The sequence below is a fragment of the Halichoeres trimaculatus genome, unplaced genomic scaffold (genome assembly GCF_033239565.1).
Source record: "Halichoeres trimaculatus isolate MK-OKI-2021-1 unplaced genomic scaffold, fHalTri1.1 fHalTri1_scaffold_21, whole genome shotgun sequence".
In the NCBI taxonomy this organism is placed as follows: Eukaryota; Metazoa; Chordata; class Actinopteri; order Labriformes; family Labridae; genus Halichoeres; species Halichoeres trimaculatus.
Window position 1 is genome coordinate 21,464,520 of NW_027437199.1, and position 20,664 is coordinate 21,485,183.

The 20,664-nt window shown below is 39.4% G+C and overlaps 1 protein-coding gene across 3 annotated transcripts in view; it reads left to right on the plus strand.

Annotated features, from left to right (window-relative positions):
• Positions 1-20,664, plus strand: part of LOC141810662 (actin nucleation-promoting factor WASL-like) — a 41,530-nt gene that overhangs the window by 16,148 nt on the left and 4,718 nt on the right. Inside the window, exons 4-9 of one of the 3 annotated variants that reach the window (XM_074698397.1) lie at positions 3,191-3,287; positions 4,663-4,686; positions 11,643-11,826; positions 14,696-14,738; positions 17,407-17,560; positions 18,081-18,098. In XM_074698397.1, the coding sequence (XP_074554498.1) occupies positions 3,191-3,287; positions 4,663-4,686; positions 11,643-11,826; positions 14,696-14,738; positions 17,407-17,560; positions 18,081-18,098 (520 nt within the window). The remainder of the gene's footprint in view (positions 1-3,190; positions 3,288-4,662; positions 4,687-11,642; positions 11,827-14,695; positions 14,739-17,406; positions 17,561-18,080; positions 18,099-20,664) is intronic. The other 2 variants (XM_074698399.1, XM_074698398.1) reach the window with 2 other exon arrangements.

The following is a 20,664-nucleotide window of genomic DNA, read 5'->3' on the forward strand; positions in this document are numbered from 1 at the left end:
CACGGGTAGACAGGAGTTTTATTATTATTGGTTGTGATCTCATTTAATTGAATGTCTTTTGTTATGAAATAGTCACTTTTTCACACACAGTTCACGTTTATATGATAATATTGTGAGGAGTGAAATAATCATCTTCACAGTGAATCCTGTAATCAAAAATCCAGACTAAAAGTTTGATCCAGAGTCGTTTGAATGTTTTCTGCTGAGACTTTATCATAAACATGGAAGTGTGGCCTCTCCATTTTTAATTTTCTTTAAATCAGAGCCCTTTAAATCAGACCGATAAAGGAAACCATTTCTTTTAAACAGAGACATCAGCTGACAGTTCGCGTTGCTCTTTCATAGCTAAGTATTTCATAGATTAGTGGAAGAAAAGTGAAATGTTAGAAACATTCTTGGTGTCATATCTAATTCAAGGATCTAAATATTAATCAAAGAACATCAGTTCTTATTTCTGAAAATGTTTTGCCCTCATATGATCTAATAACTCTCCTCCACAGACAGATTTCCCTCACTGCACAGCTCTCCCTACTGACATGAAACTTGCGTACAGGAACTCAGACCTTGCGTGGGATTTGAGCGTACCAATGCTCAAATTCAGATTGATAAATGTCGATCTGTGCATGAAAAGGAGTGTGTACCCATTTTTCAGGTGTACGCACGTTTGATAAATGAGGGCCAATGTATCCCACTATGCATTTTGAAAAGTAGTGTATAAGCAATGCTCACTATGTCGTAGGGCTGCACGATTATCGCAATCGCAATCGCAATGTCAGCACATGCAATTCAGATTTTTCTCCATGATAACCAAGCAAGTCTGTAGACTCATCATGACACAACTTTTTTTTTTAATCGCAAGCACAATCGCAATTGCAATATTGTCTACCTAATCGCAAATCGCACCTTTTCCCCAAATCGTGCAGCACTACTATGTGGTCAATGTCTACCATCATACATTGCGGTTCAAACAGAAAAAAAAATGGCCAATTACATGATTAATAATTACTTATAACATAAAATAACATCACATCCTGTCAGAGAATATCACTGAGCTCTCTGTTCAACTCCTGGACGAGCATGTCTCCTAACTCTAAGCAGAGAAACAAACAACATGAATGTTAGTAGCTGAGCTGCCAATCCCTGATGATGCATTCAGTGGACCTTGTAATTATCAAACATTACATTATATAAGTCATGAAACATGGTTGGAGTTTATTTATTTTTAAAAAGTGTAATAAATCAAATTATCAAATTTGGTTATTGCAGAAAAATACGCTAAGTATGATTTTAAGTATCAATGAAATCCATACCGTTTTGCAGTGTTTGAGAGAAATTAAATCTGTTTCCCCAGCGTAATTGTGTCACTGTCAGCCGCTGGCGAATGAGAGACTCAGGTCCGAAATGTTTTACTTTTGCTAGTTGAGTGGACTATATAGTCCACCACATCTAATTCACTATACAGTGAGTAGGGAATGAGTGAGTGATTTCAGGCACAATCTTGGTCTTTTGAATACAGAAAGTCTGCCGTGCTGCTGCTGTTGTTGGATACTGTAAGAAGATGTTATCTGTGCGTCACTGTTTTGATTTGGATACCATGTAAACAGGAAGACTTTATTTAGAGAATTTTCAGCGTGTTACTTTCACACAAAAACACCACTAAATAAGGCTCTAGTTCTCATCGTGTCTCTTTGTCCTGGCAGACTACCTGCGTTTGTTTATATCTGGCACGCCACACATGCGGACTGATACACTAAGCGGCAAGCGCCTCGTACCCAGCTGTGGCTCTGCAGTGGAGGTGGTGCCGTTTTACGGCACGATGAGAACTAGAGCCTTATTTAGTGGTGTTTTTGTGTAAAGTAACGCGCTGAAAATTCTCTGAATAAAGCGTGAATGCAGACTGATATCAGATTTTTTTGGTGGGAGTCCGTTTATTTGTGTTTTTGGTCAAGTAAAATATGGCCCCGTCTGAGTGCAGAAGAAACCAGCAGAGGAGCAGGGAGGGGGTGTTTGGTGTGAGCGCTCTGGGCTTCTGCTGCACAAAAACACTGCTGTAGGGGTAATTTCTGCCCCAAACCTTGTGATAGGACCCAACTTGTTCCATCCCGGAATATCACTTTAAGGCCATCCACAACCACGCCCTGCTGTATCCTCTGATCTTCTTCCCATCACCCACCCATCTCACTTCTTCAAGTCTTCCTTCTTGCTTCACCTCTCTGTGTCCTCTGCCTGCCAATTGTAAAGTGACCCTGAACCTAAGTAAAATCTGTGATTCATAGTTAAACCACAGAATTAAAAAAACGGTATATTTGATATAATAACAGTAATATAAACTTTGTCATATGTATTTCTTTTCAAAAAAGGGAACAAATTGCTTAAAAAATGAAAATAAAAGAGAAATATGAAAAGTTCAGAAAATAACAGAAGGGAAATATATAAAAAGGCTAAGAAAACACCACCAGGTAAAATGAGAAATCTGAAAGATAGAAAAAAACAAAAGTTAAAAGATCAAAACAATCAATTTAGAATAAAATGACAATGAAAATTAAATTATTAAGGATCCTGTCTGTGATTTAAATTCGTACTTTTGAAATATCTTTTTGTCTCCTTTGAAATATGGGGTCATCAGAGGGTTTCTTTCAGGTTTGTCTGACAGTGATGCTATGATATGCATTCAGGTTATAGAAAACAGGTATAGACTACAACAACATGTGGAAATCCAAGCTTTGTGTGATGTGTCCACACGTCTGTTTTTATGCAAACATCTTAGCTGGTGGCTCAGACTGCAGCAGACCATGAGGTATTTGGGGTCGCTGATGGCGCTGATAAAGCTGGATTCACGTTTGTTAGATTGCAATTAACTCCCAACAAAGTGGCTACCTCTGGTCTAAAAATATGAAGACTATGAGGAAGTGTTTAAATTCTGTAGTTCATTAAGGTTCTGGTTGAGGCTGGCTGCAGAAACACACAAAAACTCTTTGCATCAGCCAAACTCCAACAGAGCCAAGTTGAGTTCAGCATTTTCTAATATGGCCAAGGTTGACGATAGACTTCAAAACTCTGTATCAGGATCAAATGGGTGATGTCACAAAGACCACATCCACATATTATACAACCTCTGCTTTTTACAGACAGTGTGTATTGATAACAGTAAAATGACGTGTTCTTATCTTTCCTGTTTTTACTTTTTCAGACATGCCAAGTGGGTCTCAACTTTGCCAGCGAGGAGGAGACCAGACGTTTCCGCGCTCAGCTACAGGAGCTGATGGGCAGACGACAGAGGAAAACTGGTACAAACTGACTTACAGCTGCTGACTTATCCACAAACTCACCTGCTCACATTTAACTCACTCGATAAAAATGACATGTTAAGAAAAGGGTTTTTAAAGTCTTAAAGAAATTTAATAAGTCTTTAGTCTCTTTTAAATTTGTGTTGAGACATCTTAGGTGCACAAATGTAACCAAAAGAGACGATAAATTTCTTAACATGTCATTTTTTACGGAGCTTTTACTGCACAGAAATGGGCAAAAGAGATGTAAAATTTCAATACATGAGAAAAACTGCTTTAGAAGCTTCAAACAGGTATCTTTGCTTAACTATAACCATGCATTGAAATTTTATTTTGTCTGGTTCTGGCTAATCCACCATCCTCTCTCCTTATTCTTATCTGCTGAAATCTCTTTGTCGCTCTTACAAACTTTGATAAACTGTTCCCAAACTGCAAACTTTTTATAGAATCAACAAACAAGATTCTCAGTTTTGGTGCTGCAGGAAAACTTCTCAGACAGTCACTGGCAGCTTTCGAGTCAGAGGATTGACTCTGGATGAGTGTTTATTCTGCTGACCAGCCCGAGGGGGGCACTACAGCCACATAATTAAAAGAGCCAAATGAATAAATGACCATCTGTGGAAAGGACTCTTTTTGCTTATGAAAAGCAGATTTTAAGGGTTTTTTTGCATGAGGGGTACCATCATTCCAAAAAAACATGATTTAAATGGCTTAGATAAAACATAAGCTACACGTTTCTATAGTTTTCATGCACCAACAACATTTTCTATCTCTGTCTTTCACATATTGGTGAAAATGAGCGTCTCAGCTCAAGAATCTAACTGAAAACACATTCTTGAGCTGATCACTGGCCCACCAGTCTTCAACTTTCATCATCACTTCTTTCATCAAGACTGTTTGTCTTTCTTCTTCCCCCTGCGGTTAATTCCCTGACCTTCCAAATGGATCATTCTTTCATCTTTTCCCCTCCGCACCAGCCGCCTTATCTAATCCAATCTCCCGTCTTTCTGTCCTTTGAACATCAGAAAACTCAGAACATCACTGTTTCTAAGTGTGTTTGTCATAGCAAATGGTTTCTTAGCTCTAAATGAAGGAAGCATGTGCGTATAACAGCTCACAGCTGTCACAATTTGATTTACATTGGAAAACCGTAGCGTCTGTCTTCTTCTGCTCACCTCTTTAACACGCTAACCGAACACTTTGCTTGTCAATTCTTCTGAACAACTTTCCGTTCTGTGCTTCACGGCACAACCCCGCCGAGCCCTCCTTTAAAAAACAACTCTTCTCTTTGTTCACCTGCGCTCTGACGTTTTCACTAACACAACCCGCCACTGAGCGCCGGATTTTTAATTATTTTATCTGTCTGTGTTCACAGAGAAGAGACGCGACCCTCCAAATGGTATGTTCTACCCTCTTTCCTGTTAAAAATACAGAAAAACAAGCATAAAACCAGAGACAGACGTGTGTCTGGTGGTAAATGGTAACTTTTTGGCTCTGTCTGTCAGACGGGTGGAGCTGCAGGATCATTTAGATATTTGTTTTACTTGGCAACAAACTCAATGCTAGAAGTCTTTCTTCCTACAGTTCAGAGACTTCACAGCATACATACCGTTCTGTATCATACAGAGAAAGTCTGAATGTGCTGTTGATACAGGCTCTGGTTGCATAATGTAAAGACAAGGAGTAACTGCACATGGAAATACTTTCTTGTGTTGCTGTTGTGAGGAAGCTGAAGGCACATGTGATTTACGGCACAGATCACATTCCATTCTGTATCATGAGCACATTTGCATCTTCTGTTGAATTCACAAAGAAAAACAAAAAAAGTCTAGAAAAATCCCACAAAACTACATTTAGACTGTGCATTGACTACTTGTATAAAGTTGAAATTCTGTACATTCTGCAGAAGCTCAATAACTCACTGCTGACGTCTTTTAATTAATGAAGTTATGATGAAGTGAAATCTGCTTTTTGAATGTCCAGGGTTTAATAAGATACAGATCCTGGTTTGTCATAAAAACCTCCTGACTTATTTTCCACATATCGCCCCTTAACAGAGAGCACTTTCCTTGGTCAGAAGCAGAGTTTGTTAGCATGTAACCAGGGTGTCCGCGGGGTCTTAAAAAGTATTAAAAGTTGATAAATCAATTTGGGGAAAATTAAGGCCCTTAAAAAGTATTAAAAAGTCCTAATTGTGGTTTTATGAGGTATTAAATTTTATTGGTATTCAAGCTTTGACTCCAAAAATATCCATGAATATTTATTTTCCTCCTTGAGGCTGTCCCCTGATTGGGACGTTAAACATTCGGCCGATAAAGTTATAAAATAGACTAGAATAGAATTACTTTACTTACTTAGAGTCAGTAGAAAAATACAAAAATTGGAAAGAATGAAATAAAATAAATTCATAAAGATTTTAGTTACAATAAGATACAACAATAAAGATTTTAGTTACAATAAGATACAACAATAAAGATCGTGAGAGGTATATATACCAGCCATAAATTACTACTAGTTTTAAAAAGAGAAATTAAATACAATATTAAAGCAAATCACACAAGGCACATGTCCTAAATTTTGATAATGATGAAATAATTTCTCGGGGTTTTTTTGCAAGTTGGCCTTGAATAAGTCTTGTTACTTGTTGTGGGAGTGTCGATAAACCTGCCTTTAGTTTCATTTATTCTTTCAAGCTTTATTCCTTCCCAGCTTACATAATTTCTTTAAAAATGCAAACTACAACTGTTAAAGACGGTTGCCAACAACAACTCAAAGTCACGAAAAAGTTTTTAAACTTTTTGAAAGGTTTTTTAAAAAGTCTTAAAAAGGTGTTGAAATCAACCTCAGGGTTTTAGCATATACTGTGGTAAAACTGCAGAAAACTGACCACTCATTATTTGGTATGAAGAGACACCTGAGGGACAGGTGAGGTTTGATTTCATCAGTCTGTGATGGTGGTGGGTGATGAATATATCAGTAAGAGCTGGCCTTTGGTCATTTTTACAAAATCAAATGTAGGAATAAAAAAAAAGCAGGGTGACATGTTTGTTAAAGACCACAGCCTACACATTTCCAGAGCAAAAATTAACATAAGGAGCTTTAAATTACAGTTCTTAAAAACAAAAAATAACAGAAATCATCATAATTTTTTCACAAAGAACAAGTTAAAACAATTGTTTTTATTGTGCACAACTTTCCCCATTGGTCGATCATAATACATGGAATTGTTAAGGAAGCCAAAATAAAGGTAAAATAAATCAAAACTAATAAATAAAATGACCCAACCCAACTTCGGGCACAGATAGGACACATATGTGTCAGACACAGCTTAGTCCTGTACAGCAGAGAACCAGTTTTTGGATCTGGATGGTCTATTAATATATTTGTTTGTGTGCAAACTTAAGTCTTTCCCACGCAAATGAGGCGTAAACATGATCCACTGATGGTCATGTTGACAATGTGCTGCCTGTAGAACCTTTACCTCCTGTCACACAAGTTACTTCTTATGGGTGTATGTGACAAACCTAAAGCTAGGGATTCAGACTGAGTGTGTTATTTTGTGTAAGTTGTCTTCATTGTCTGATGGAAAGAACATTTACATGCATACTGAGGGCGACATGTTCCCTGTACCTGCACTGCCAAGCATAACTGTAAACACAAGCTGCTTTGAAATTTGTTATGCATGGTTTGACTCACCCAACAAGTTGAGCTTGTGGTTCATTGTCAAAAGGAAGTCATCCTCTTCCTAATACAGGAAAGTCTTATCTCATAAGTCTCTGTGTCACTTCTCATTATGGTCACACATCCCTCATCTCATGTCTGCTTCTACATTTCTTTCATTAGTCTTTGTGAAGGATTACTGAAAATGTACAACCTTTCAGCACAGGGCCATGAGTGAATTCATAAAGGGATTTTCTTCAAGAGGTTCCAGGAACTTTTATCCTCCTCCAGGAACTAAATGGTTCCCATGGCCCATAATTGTCAGCAAGTCCCATGAATATTATACAAATCAGGCCAGTGATGTATGAAGAAAGAAAGACATAAAAACACTTCACTGCCACACCAGCAGAGGGCAGTAACACGGTGTTGGAGGGAATTCAGCAAAAATGAAAACACAGAAGAAGAATAAAACAGGCTGGAATTGTTATGTGCCACACAGTTAGCACATTAGAACGGAGGATGTTCAGCCTGTTCTGGTTTTGATCGTTCTTCGTGCGCTGCAGATGGATCTGTTTAACCAGCATTGAATAGATGCTAGCATAAGTAGCATTTTGACTTTTGTCTTTGAAGGAAAAACAGTCTGTTTGAAGTTTGAGAGCAGGCTGAGCCTACATAATGACACCCCTGCTCCCAACGTCAGTGGTTTACTTAGAATTCACAGTTTTGAAGGGTTGTATATTGGCATAACCCAGGGTGAAATGAATTTGAAATTTACTATTTACAATGAAACTGAGACCTCCTAACTGTCGATGTAGGGGGTGTAGCAGGAAGAACAGTATTTCCTTTACAATCAAGTTTCAGCTCTGTGCGGGGATGGTTTATTTGATTTGAAATGACCTGTTCTATTGGATAAGACATTTAAAAAAAATCTGGGAGTAGAGAATGAAGGCTAACAGAAAGCAGAGTTGGTGGTGGGACTCAAACCAGAGGACTCAGATTAATTTCTGAGACCGGCCAGCACAACACTGCAGAAAAGTGAAATCTGAGCGAGTGTTTATGTCCAATTTTTGTAAAAATTCTTGTATTATACTTGAAACGAGCTGCATTCAACTGACCAGTCCACAAACACGTCTTATTTCAAGTTATTTTATGGACAAAAATGAGGCCTAAATTGCTCTTAACAAGTAAAAATTATCTGCCAGTGAGATAAGAAAAAAGTTTCCAAATTTTTTTCCAAATTTCCAAATACTTGACCGGGACATTTTTCTTATCCCACTGGCAGATATTTTTACTTGCTCCACACAATTCAGACCTCATTTTTGTCTCTTGATATCTTGAAATAAGACATGTTTCTGGACTTGTCAGTCACGTTAAGTTTTATGAAACAATCTTTAATAAAAATAAGACAAACACTTGCTTTTATTTCGGTTTTGCAATGAACAGAAACTTGTCCTCAGGTGAATTTTTTTCTAAAGTGAGAAACCAGAATGAGGCGTCTTTGCATTTCACTATTCACCCTGAAACTGAGACCTACTAGTAACAGTTGAATTACCCAAGCATTTAGATTTACTTGTCAAACATTTTTGAAGGGAAGAGACACACTGTTGCTTCTCAAGTTACAAAAATTGAAATCTAAGTAAGTGTCTCTCTTTTCTTTGTTATCTTTCAGACTTAGTATGAGCCACACTCTTCTGACAAGTTACAAAAATAGAAAAAGTGATTCCTGAATTAGTCACAATGAGTAAAAAAATCTTCCAATGAGGACAAAAAAATGTACTTTATCAGTTTTTGTATTAAGATGTTTTTCTTTTGTCAAGAAACTTAACAAGCAAATATTTTTCTTCTTTTCCATTGGCAGATTTTTTTAATCAGTATTTATTTCTATAGCCCTTTACAATAATCAAACAGGTACCCAAAGTGCTTCACAGCAGTGACAGGAATGACTGTGTAAAAAACAAGCAACCCATAAAACAGTACATAAAAAATACAGGTGCAACACAGCTATAAGGTGTTTAAAGCCTTTCAGAAAAGATAAAACAGAATAAAACAAAGAGTGTACATTAAACAGGGCAGTCCTTATCAGTTAAAAGGTATTCTAAAGAAGTAAGTCTTCAGCTCATAAAGATTTATAAAGGCACAGATCAGTGGTGGTGCGAATGTCAGGGGTTAGCTTGTTCCACAATCTGGGAGCAGCAACAGCTGAAGGTTTGTACTTAGACCTTTGTACGTCCAACAGAAGCTGACTAGAAGAACGGAGAGCCCTTACATGATCACTGGTAGGTAAAATCTCTGACAAGTAGAGAGGAGCGAGGCCGTGAATGGCATTAAAACAAACAACAAAAGTTCAAGTTTTTAGCGATTCAGCCATCGTTTACTCTTATAGTATCTTGAAATCAGATGTTCTTCTGGACATGTCAGATCAGTGTGGCTCATATGAAATCAAAAACCCTAGTTAAAAGAAAAAAGAAAAAAGACAAACACTTGCTTTGATTTCAGCTGTTGCAGCGTACACCGTACAGGAAGACTTGGGAGTTTCTTATAGCCAGTTACTGGCCAAACTGGACTCATGAAAAGTGGTGAATCACTCCCACTGATGATTGGTCCAGACAGTTTTTGTCCTGACCTTCTCCAGCTCTCCTCTTCACCTCCCTGTCCTCATCTACCCTTTCCTCCTCCCCCTCCTCCTCCTCCTCCTGCTCATCATCATCCTCTCTACCTTTCTTGCTTCTTTCTCTCTCTGGCTGCAGATTTATCATGCCGTAGAGACCCCTGAGATTAACGTTGGATTATGCATGGATGGGTTTTAATGGTTATGTAAAAATCTCAGCACTAAGTCCAGCATGATTTGCTGGGATTAGATCCGTCCGTGTGTATGTGATGGAGAGGCAGAGGGAGGAGATAGTCGAGGCAGTGGGTGGAGAAACGGCTGAGCGAGCCAATCCGGGTTTCATAATCTGTCCGTGCACCCTGCTGGGATGAGGAATCAAAGGGCAGAGAGAAACCATGGAAACAGACAGAAATCAGCAGAGTTTGGATGAACGGAACGGGAAAATGGGATCCGGTGAAAATTGAAAGCTGTTTCCGTGATGGAAGGAATTTAGGAGGACGAGCAAAGTTTGGCGAGCTCTGCGTTGGCTGTTTCTGGCGTTGTTGGACGTCTGCCGTCACAGCTCAGACAGTTTGTGAGTGAACTCCACCAGATGTCTGATGAGGAGGTTCATTCTGTAAAAGCAGACTGTTGCATCAAGTCGGTCACAACTTGATTTTTTTCTTCTCTCTGCTGTCGTTATTTTGGGTCAAGATTCGGAAACTTTCTGGGTTCAGTGAAAACCTTCCACTTGAGGAAACTTCTCACGCTTTTTTCAGCAGCTGGTTGAAGAGGAAGTTGTCTTTATTGGTGATGAAGTCACATCCCTGTGTTGGTTGAGAAGGAATACTTCAACCCAATAAAACCCAACCAGGATCCTCCTGGGTGTTTCTGCGCTCAGCGTTTAGCTCATGCAAACTCAGCTGCTACGATGATGTTCTGCACCACCTTCCTCTCAGCTCCCTCTGAGGATCTAAGCTGCGAGGGCGGCACAGGAGGAGTAGAAGCCGGAGGAGGAGGAGGTGGTGGAGGTCTGGGTCCAGGGAGCTGCCTGTCGTCTTTACACTGCCTGGTTCTCCCACAGGACGAACTCTACCCGTCGCTGTCCGACCCCACAGCACGCCTCTCCATCTGCCCCAGAGAGCAAGCTCACAGCTTAGTGGGCAAAATGTTTTTGGATGTCAGCCTGAGCAGCTGTGAGGAGAGCGACGGTGGGTGTATATGGGACAGGGTGAGGAGGAGACGCAGCCGGTCGGCCTCACCATCGCCGAGTAAAACTCGCAAAAGTCCCTGTAGTGAGAGCGTTAAAGGTATGACAACTCAGGTTCCGGTGTGAAGAAGAGACAAAGATTTAATATTTCTGGACTTGTGAAGAAGTATTATTCAAGTATTTGGCATCTTATCTTTTAAGTCCTTTGGTTTATAGACCAAAGTTTTTTGTAGTTTAATGTTAAACAAAAGAAAGAAGAAGGTTTGAGCTCTTGAGGTGTTATGGCAGATCTGTATCCCTGTGAAGTTGCCGGTTTAGTAACACATTCTCGTTTCTGAATCATTCCTGATTTTAATCGACCTGTAAATGTCAGCGAGGCTTTCCTGTTTTAATTAGGTCAAGTAATTACTGTGAAAGAATATCTGTTTGCACTGCTAACGCTTTGCACGGTGATGGAGTCATGCACCATCTGGAAAAATGAACTCATTTGAAGCTTTTCCAGCTTCAGTTTTCCCTGTTTTGTCATTTTGATTTGAGTTTGAGTGACAGTAATGGGATGATGCTGTAATCCCACATGATCTAAGCCCTTTTCACACCCACCAACCTCCAAATATGTCAGTTTTCTCCAAACAGAGTCTGCGGTGATCGTGAAATGAAGGATTATATAATTGGAGGAAACAGCTGGGCCTGAAACACTCTATATTCGCCTCACGTCAGAACACTGATTCACATCCTTTTTCTGTTTTACCAGACTTATTATTTGCAGCTTATTATTGAAAAAATCTTCTCAGTCTTTTTTGAATGTTTAAAACTCCACACTCAGGTTTACTGTACCAAAAACTGGTGTTTACCTGTGATAATAAAATAAACTTGCTCTTTTCTTGTCTGGTGTCTTCAGGCCCAACGTTGCACATGGCCACAGTCGACATCAAGAACCCGGAGATCAGCAACGTTCAGCGTTATCACAACAACTCTCAGGTGAACAACATCGTGCACTCCTCCTTCCCCAAGAGGGAGAAGAAGAACAAAGGGAAGAAGAAGAGGCTGACCAAGGCGGACATCGGGACACCCAGCAACTTCCAGTGAGTCAGCACCGGCATCAGGAGAACTCTCTGGAAAACTAAACACAGGGAATTTAATACTGCAGATTAATACTCAAAGATTCAGTTATGTCTCTATCTGAAACCAACTCTGTGTCAAAATTTAAACACTCATTGCTTGAAGGCCTTGTCCACACTTAGCCAAGCATGTTTAGAAAGTGATATCCCCCTGTCATTCGTTTTTAAAAATACTTTTGTCCACACACAGCAGGCAAACCTGCAGGTAAGTGCCAAACCTATATCTTGTATTGTTTTCTAGACATAAAACCTGTGCCAGCCAATCAGAATGAGCCCCGGTCATTCAGCTGTGACTGCGTCTACACGAAACCATGAAACCGGAGTTTTCCAAAATCTTCACTTTGGCCGGAGTTTTCAGATGTAAAACTGCAGTTTCATGTGGATGACAGGCTTTAACATATGAAAATATATGCGGTGTCCCAAATACCCGGCTAAGTGTGAACATGGCCTAAATCAGGGGTTGCCAGCCAGTTAGAGTCCAAGAGATGCAAAAATGATCATTGTACTACAAAGAGCCACGTCATACATTCAGATTAGATCAACTTTATTGTCCTTCGAAAGAAATTTGTCTTAGACTACTGGCCAAGGACGCAGTATTTTAAATAACAAAATACTAGACAACATACAAATAGTCACATAAGCAAGAGGTCGGCGGCAAACATGGCCAGAAGTTATTGCACAAGGATGTTAAAGTGCAGTGCTCGTCACAATAAGCAGTGAAGATAAGCAGAAACAAGTCAAAAACCGAGTTTTGACAATAAGAACAAAACATGGGTAAAAGTCAGATAATAACAGCTAAGAACAAGTAGAAGCAGATAATAAGTAAAATATGTAGAAACAAGTTAAAAAAATAGATAACAAGTAGAAAATAAAACCATGGATAAAGTGGAATAATACATGTGGTCTCACAAACACACTCCCCCTCACTGAAACACTAAATGACATAAAATGAAAATCAATACATTCCCAATTTTTAAAGTCAGATTTATTTACCTCAAACACAACTGAATACCCATGAACAGAGACACCCGCACCTCCCTCTCTCATACTGGACTTCATACCATACTTGTCTTTTGGGTGTTGTTTTTTTTTTTTACATGTTTTTAAAAATGTGTAGGGTTGCCAGATTACCTTACTTTGTTTCTAAAAAACATTCCCCCTGCTGTAACTTGGCATTCATCTCCCCTATGCCATCATTCAGCTGCACTGCTGTGTGATGTGACTGGGTGGCAACACTCACAGTAGAGCAGGAGAGAAGGGGGAGTGCACATGAGCCATGTGAGAGAAAGGAGCACACATAGAGAAAAGAAACTGAAACTTAAGTATCAATCTTATCAATCGATACTAATTCCTACCATGGTATCAATGTGTAAATATTTTGGATCAATCTGCACCACTACTCATAGCAATGAATTGATACATAAAGTATTGCATCTAGAGTATAGTAGTGTATTTATGCAGAAATCATCATGTTTTAGTGTTTTCTATAGATCATTGAGAAGTTCAGAGGAGTTTCTTGTTGTGGTCTATAGTGAGCACACTGACAAGGTAAATTGACACCACCCACCTGTCAGCTGGTCACTGATGATGAAACTCTGCAGCTAAAAGCTGACCAGGGATCAACAAAAACAGCATGACCTTCAGCTTAATCTTAGAATTATGTCATGCCAGGCTAAGTAGTGTCTACATAAAAAAAGTATTGAACAGATAGAAATGAAAAACTGTTTTTAAACAGAAGTGGCAGCACATGATCATCCTCCTTTACACTGCAATGCATGATGGTACAAAATGCATTTGTTTTTCATTCAACTTTACCTGCTGAGTTACAAAACTCCTTTAACAAGTTCTGTTTCACGACTGAACAGTAGACAAATTCAACTTAACATCACCTCACTCAATTAATTAGCAGCTTTCAGCAGTGCAGTGCATTGTGGGATACAAAGATTCTACTATAAAGGAGATACTAGTTCTCCCTCAGACTTCTTTGTAGTGCACTTTATGAGTAGTGAGGGATTTTGGACACAGCCCAGATGATCTTGGCATTAGCTTAGCTTAGATTAGCTTCACACAAACGCCCGTCGACAGTTTTTCTCCAGGATATTTAAAGTGATATTCCGATGAGTCATTGCATGTAATATAATCTGCCATGTCCCTCAAACTCAGATTAATGTCAGATGGGGTGAAAAACCCTTTAATAGCTCCTTCAGGTTTTAATTCATGGGGTTGGTTTCAGAAAAAGACAAAACAAAAATCCAAGCAAGTGTTTGTGTCTTTGTTTTAGAAAATATAAGACTCAATATGAGCTACATCGATCTGTTAAGTGCAGAAAATTTTATAAATTCAGGATATTTAAGGGTTAAAAGTAATGACTGAAGTCCTAAAGAAAATTTACTCACAGGCATATTTTTTTTTTACACCTTACAGGCAGATCAAAGTGTCTTTTTTGTATTATCTTAATCGTGGATAGTTTTTATGACAAATTTGACTTAAGATAAGAATTAAAAATTTGCATAGACTTCAGTTATTGCTGCATATCTTGGTTTCCTGTGATGTTTTGAGCCACACTCTCACTTTTTAAGCCCCTGCTTCATGAAGCACTGCTGGTGATTCTGGGAGATGAGATAATCCAGGTGTTCTTTTTTTTAATCAGGATCTAATCCTGTAGGATGTGATATGATTGAGGATGCAGGAATGTCTGTGGTGCTTTGGCATTTATGTCAAATCTTTCCTGCTCAGTCCTCTGTTTTTGTTTACTTGTTGACAACTCCCCCTCTCTGTCCTTTCTCTCTTGTTTACGGCCTCACATCCTCTCCCTCTGTTTTTTTTTTTTCAGGCACATCGGACATGTAGGCTGGGATCCAAACACAGGCTTTGATGTAAGTGCATTTAAAGAACAACTATACTGCTTTTGCACTCATCTGGAGTGATGGAGAATGTGACCTCTTCATATTCAGAAATCTTGGCCCGTAGTTTATCTGTTCATATCAGCTCTAAAATTTTAAGCTGCGCCCCGTAGGAAGTCATCAAGAGAGTTATACAAGAAGATTTCAGAGGAGGGGAAGAGATTCAACCTGCATCTGCATAATCCGTGGACTCGTTCCCAAAAAGCGTTATCTGTAATTATGCTGGAGGCTGGAGGATGAGTAGCAGAGCACGTAGGTCAGAGGGCTCAGTCAGTCTGAAAATGACAAAGATGAAATCAGGTAATTCAGTTTCATACGTCAGTGCTTTCAAAGACCGAGGTTGATTTGAACAGTTTGTCGTCAGCGGGACAAATCTTTCTCAGCCTTTAAATCACTGAGCTTTAAACCAGGGGGAAGAAGAGTGGATTCAAAAAGGAGTAAAGGATAAAAAATTTTGTTATTTATATCTATCTTTTCAACCCTAACATCTTGGATACCGAAGATAAAAGAGTTCATAGCGAATTTTTAAAAATGTTCTAATGTAATTCATGTCAGCTTCAGTGATGACTAACATTTGTATTGGTTGAAAAAAAACTACAAAACCCAGAAAGAGCACACAATGAAGTATGATAGGAGAGAAATAAAACTCCAAATGCAAAAATAAAGAAAAGTAAAAAACACTTGAAAGTTTGGAAAGAAAAATGATTTGCCAGCCTGAAGGTGTAACCCCACACCACCAGGTGGCAGCACAGCACCTGAAATTGTTCTCTCATTTCGTCACATTTTACATTCACAGTCCATGCAGGCTGCAAATGCTCAACAACAACACGTAACAACCTTAAATGATTTCCTTTAAGGTCTTCTCTGAATGAATCAGTTGAAATCTGGATCATGTTTACAGCATCTAGCACCAAACACGGTAATCCAGCTCTTTTCAGATGTCACTTTGTTTTAATCCAAACTCAGGGAAAAAAAACAGCTCCTGACATGCCACGCACATGATGAGTTACTGAGCAGGAAAGCTCATAAACACAGATTATAACCTAGTGTCAGAGAGCAACATATAGGTCATGAGATTATGCATGTGCAGGAGAGAAGCTGTAGCTCTGTTAGAGATGTGATTTACTAATGAAGTGAAGAAACTTACAGCTTTATTTTGTGTGCATCCTACCATTCCACAAGATATCATCTTTGATTTGCAAAACTAAACGTGAAAATCTGTATGGAGCTGGATTTTGATAGGATCAGTGTTCTCATTTAGTTTGTAGTCCAGGTAGTATTAGGACGAGTCAGTCTTTGGCAGTCTGTTCAGATGATCACAGTCAGCCTCCATGACTTTGTAGATCCCATCAGCAGCATTAACTATTCTTAATCTCTATCAGCTGATATCTGTATGCAGCTGCTGATATGAAGACAATATATTCATGATGCAGTTTTTGAAAGTCTGCAATGCTATGTCACAGAAACCAAAAGCATTTGGCTTCTTGACTGCTCATAAAATGTACAACCTGTTACTTTTAAATAAATCGCAAGACAATTGTTTTGGGTGTCTGGGGGGAATTTTCTCCTAAAATTTAGCCAAAGTTAAGCCTCTGCAACCATTTCTATGACCCATGAAACCAAGACTCACTACACACAGAGTGTAGGGCACTACTCCAGAGGATGTTATGACCCAGAAGTAGGGCTTTCTGTCAGGCAGACTTTATCGAATCAAGCAGTAAATCTTAGCCAACACATTTCAGGTGTCAGTAGATGAGTCTGATCATGAGGAGATTCCTTGTTTTGGTTTGTCAGTGGTCCATAAGCCTTCCAGATTGCTCAGTCTCCAATTTTAGTGAAATACAATAGGGAAATTCAGAGTCACAGCAGCAATACAAGAAAGTGTATAGTGCAAGTATACATTATTAGAATAATATAATAAGCATCAACTACCAAAAAAAAAAATCTAACACAGACGATAGCTTGTCCATCATTTTCCAGCCAGCCTCCACCTCCACAGGGTCCAGACTGAGCTGGACTATGCTAATCTGCCTTCTGGTATTCCCTCTGGTGCTGGGTTAGCATGGCTAGCTCGTCCATCTTATTTGAAGTAAATCTTACATTCCCAATAAACATGGATGGAAAGACAGTTTAATGTCGTCACTTCTTAGCTCATACCTGAGAACCAGCACTTCGTCCTCACCTCCTTCTCTTCAGCTTGCAGAGAACACCAGCCCTAGCACCGGTTAGCATCATCATGCTACAGGCTACTAACAGGTGAAATCTTGTGTGTAAACACTGCACTATGGTTACATGTAGGATCTCCAGACACACACAGGAGCCAAAAAAGTAAAAACACCACTAAACGTAACTAGTTTGGTGTCGGTGGCCGAAAACTGAGACATAAAAAAGAATGACCAGCTCCAAATACAAAGAGGAGTAAAAAGATAAGAAAAAAAAAGATGAAAAACATCAGTGTCGTCTGCCCGCAGTCACGTTTATGCTGCTTTCTGAGTCTTTAGATCTTCTCTTTAACTGCCCAGAGGAAAGAGTGTTAAGATCCTGGAACAGATAAACCTTGCTTACCTCCTGGCTTGTGCTGCTTCTCCGTTGACCACTGGAGGTCCTCCTTACATCTTTCCTTTCCGTCTCCTTTCACCAGGTGAATAACTTGGACCCAGAGCTGAAGAACCTGTTTGATCTGTGCGGCATCTCCGAGGCTCAGCTGAAGGACAAGGAGACCTCTAAGGTCATCTACGACTTCATCGAGAAGAAAGGAGGCGTGGAAGCTGTCAAGAATGAGCTGCGGAGACAAGGTAAAGACGATCCCTCAAAAAAGTAAAACTCGTCAGTAATTTCAACCAAACAGGCAGAGTGTTACGCACATGCAGTAAAGAGGGTTTTGAACTATCTGTGAGTGTGTACGCACTCAGTTTTTGTAAGGTTGTTTCTGTTTGCTGAAATATTCACGCATCAGTTCTACTCATTAATTACATTTTTTGAATTATTAGAAAAAATAAAAATGATTTGATAAATAAAAGATAACTTTGGATAATATAAAGATATAAAGAATATAAAGTAGTCATGTACCAAAAGTTAAAATGAATAATTGATTTTAAGGACGAGGTTATAGATAAACATTTAACAAGGAAACACAAACGTTATTGTCCAAATCTGGTTCAAAGTTAATTCAGCGTCCTCATTGTTTCTCTAATGACTGTTTTCTTATTCTCTGAAGCTCGACATAAACAAAGTGCAAAGAGTGAAACTCAGAATGGTTGAAAATGTCTTCTGGGGTTATTTTCAGTCTAATCACTTTGGTGGTTCTGTCCCCAGGTCCGCCCCGGTGGAGCGGTAGGTTTTTGATGCATGATCTGCTGTGACAGCTCATGACTGTGCATGTCGAGATGGACTGCCGTTTGATCACGTTATAGAGAGTGCAAAACTTCCAGTTATTGAAATTAAATGAACATTTGCTGTGTTTGTTTGAGGTGATTGTTTTTCTCCTTGACTGGCTCTGAGGCTTTGAAATTCAGAATGAAGACGTGAAAAACTAATAACTTCAGCTTCACACGTCTGAAAAAGAGGACGTTGTATGATTAACAGTCCATGTTGTACTCTGTGATATGGTGGCTGAGGAGTGCAAACCGAAATAAGTTTGAAATACTTTTAAAAACTTTAAAGAAGTAAACATTTTACTAAATAATTCTACCAAAAAAAAAAAAATCAGGAAAACACTTATACAGGGAAGGAAAAAGTTTACAAAGTCAGAGGCCGTTTTCCAAACCACCTTCTACATACTACATGTGAGTGTAGCATGTAGTATGAACAGGAACTGACTACTACCCACTGCTTTTCATGGAGTGTGTAGTCTGACTGTTCTGTTGGGTCTGTTTTGTAGTAAACTACTCTGGTTTTCAGTTTTAGAAAATGGAGCTACAGCTGATGGATTTTATTTTCCTTTGTTACAAATTGGCATTTTAGTTATTTTGGTAATTACATCACAATAGAACCATCATATTTGATTTTTAATCTTACACCAAAAGTTATATTGTTTACTGAAAATAAATCTGGAAGGGATTTTTATTTTTACAGCTGATAGGAAAAAAACACTTCCATATAATCCATGTATGGTTTAAAAAAGGTAATTATTGGCTTATATGGGTTTAATGAATTTGTAGAAGTAAACACCTCTTTTACGACTGGAAGTGACAAGATTAGCTTGTGTTTCTTTCACATCACTTTACGTCACTTCAACTTCACTTCAGTCTAATGCCGCGGCCACACCAAACGCGAACTTGCGAATCGCCTATAATGCGCCGTGTGAACGCCTGGACGCTGGACTTTTTTGACAAGCTGAGGGGCAAACGCGCGTTTGCGCATCACCGCGCATGCGGAGTAGAGAGCCCACTCATTCAAAGACCGAAAGCCCAAAAGAGCAGCTGAAAAACAATGAGCTGTGGTTTCAAAAGTATGACAGGAGAGTGTGTGAAAGCTTTGGAGATCACAATCAAGGCCTGCTGCCTCTCCCTGGTAATCCACCTCCACTGGCCCTGCCTGGCTGTTCTCTGTGATCTAATCCTCGACCCCCCGAACCCCTGACCACCCCTGGGTCGACACCTGTCTCCTCAGCGACTTTCAACCAAACCTGCTCCTGTTTTTCCGGTCTCTGTAGAGTACACACGTCGTATCGTATAACTCTGGATGATGACACACCGCACCGATTGTTTTCTCCTCCATCTTCCGGCGGGGTTGGAGTCGGAGCAGGTGGCGGTTCCCCCTAGGGCTGGACAATTAATTGGATTTTAATCATGATTTCAATTTTGCCGTCTGACAATCATAAAAACAATATAATCAAAGAGAAACAATTAATATGCCACACAGTGTAGATGTATGCAAGTTCCTGTGCTTCATAGCTCTTCTGTGTTCCATGTGCAGCCACAGCGAGTGTGTGTGACTTATGTGTATCAGTAATACTGTATGTGCCACTTGCTGGTTCTTTAAAGTTGTGTTTAAATCAGTACTGAAGTTTTTGAATAAATTAATAATTGTGTATATTAATTGTGATTTCAATATCACTTAAAATAATCGGGATTCTTATTTTTACCATAGTCGCCCAGCCCTACCCCTAGCGTCATCAAATCAATGACGCCATGGGGGAATGTCATCACTGATTGGCTGCCCTGGCACAGCCTTCACACGAATTCGCTTCGAAAGTTCAATATTTTTAACTCGAGCAAATTTGTGTCTGCTGCCCAAACGCGCTAACACTCCAAACGCGCCGTGCCAAACACGCCGTCCGGGGTGAATCGGCGTCTAAACGCGTCTTTGCCCCGACCTTGTATGTAATCTTGCTGCAAATTTGTGTTTGGTGTGGCCGTACCATAACATTAATTTTGCTGTATTGTAGTTGTAATGCTAACTCATTCCACTAGATGGCGGTCATTCACCAAAACCTGCATAGACAATCAGCGTTAGCGCTGTGCATTGTGGGAAACAGTATGCCAGTTAGACTGGTCTGTTGGGACATCCGGGGATTTTTGGCGTTCTGTAGATTTTGCAAGATTTTGCATAGTACCTACAAAATACTGAATTTCAGCCAAATAGTAGGCGGTTTGGAAAACAGCCAGAGTTTTGACAGAAAGATGATGTACTTAATGCTAAACATGACCCAAGGAATGGCGGTGTGAAATTTATGGAGTTTATAAGAGTTTATAAAAAGTTTGTATATATATTATGTTTGTCCATTCTGTGGCTTTTTTAAACAACGTGGAGGAAACTGAAGGACCGGAAATGATGGATTGTCAGTCGAAAGTTGAAAGTTTCAGAGACTATCCACATGAAAAGTAAAGCCTGCTGTTTGTAAGTTTGTCTCAGTGCTCGTTAAAGTATTTTACATCTTGTGAACTCATTTTGTTCT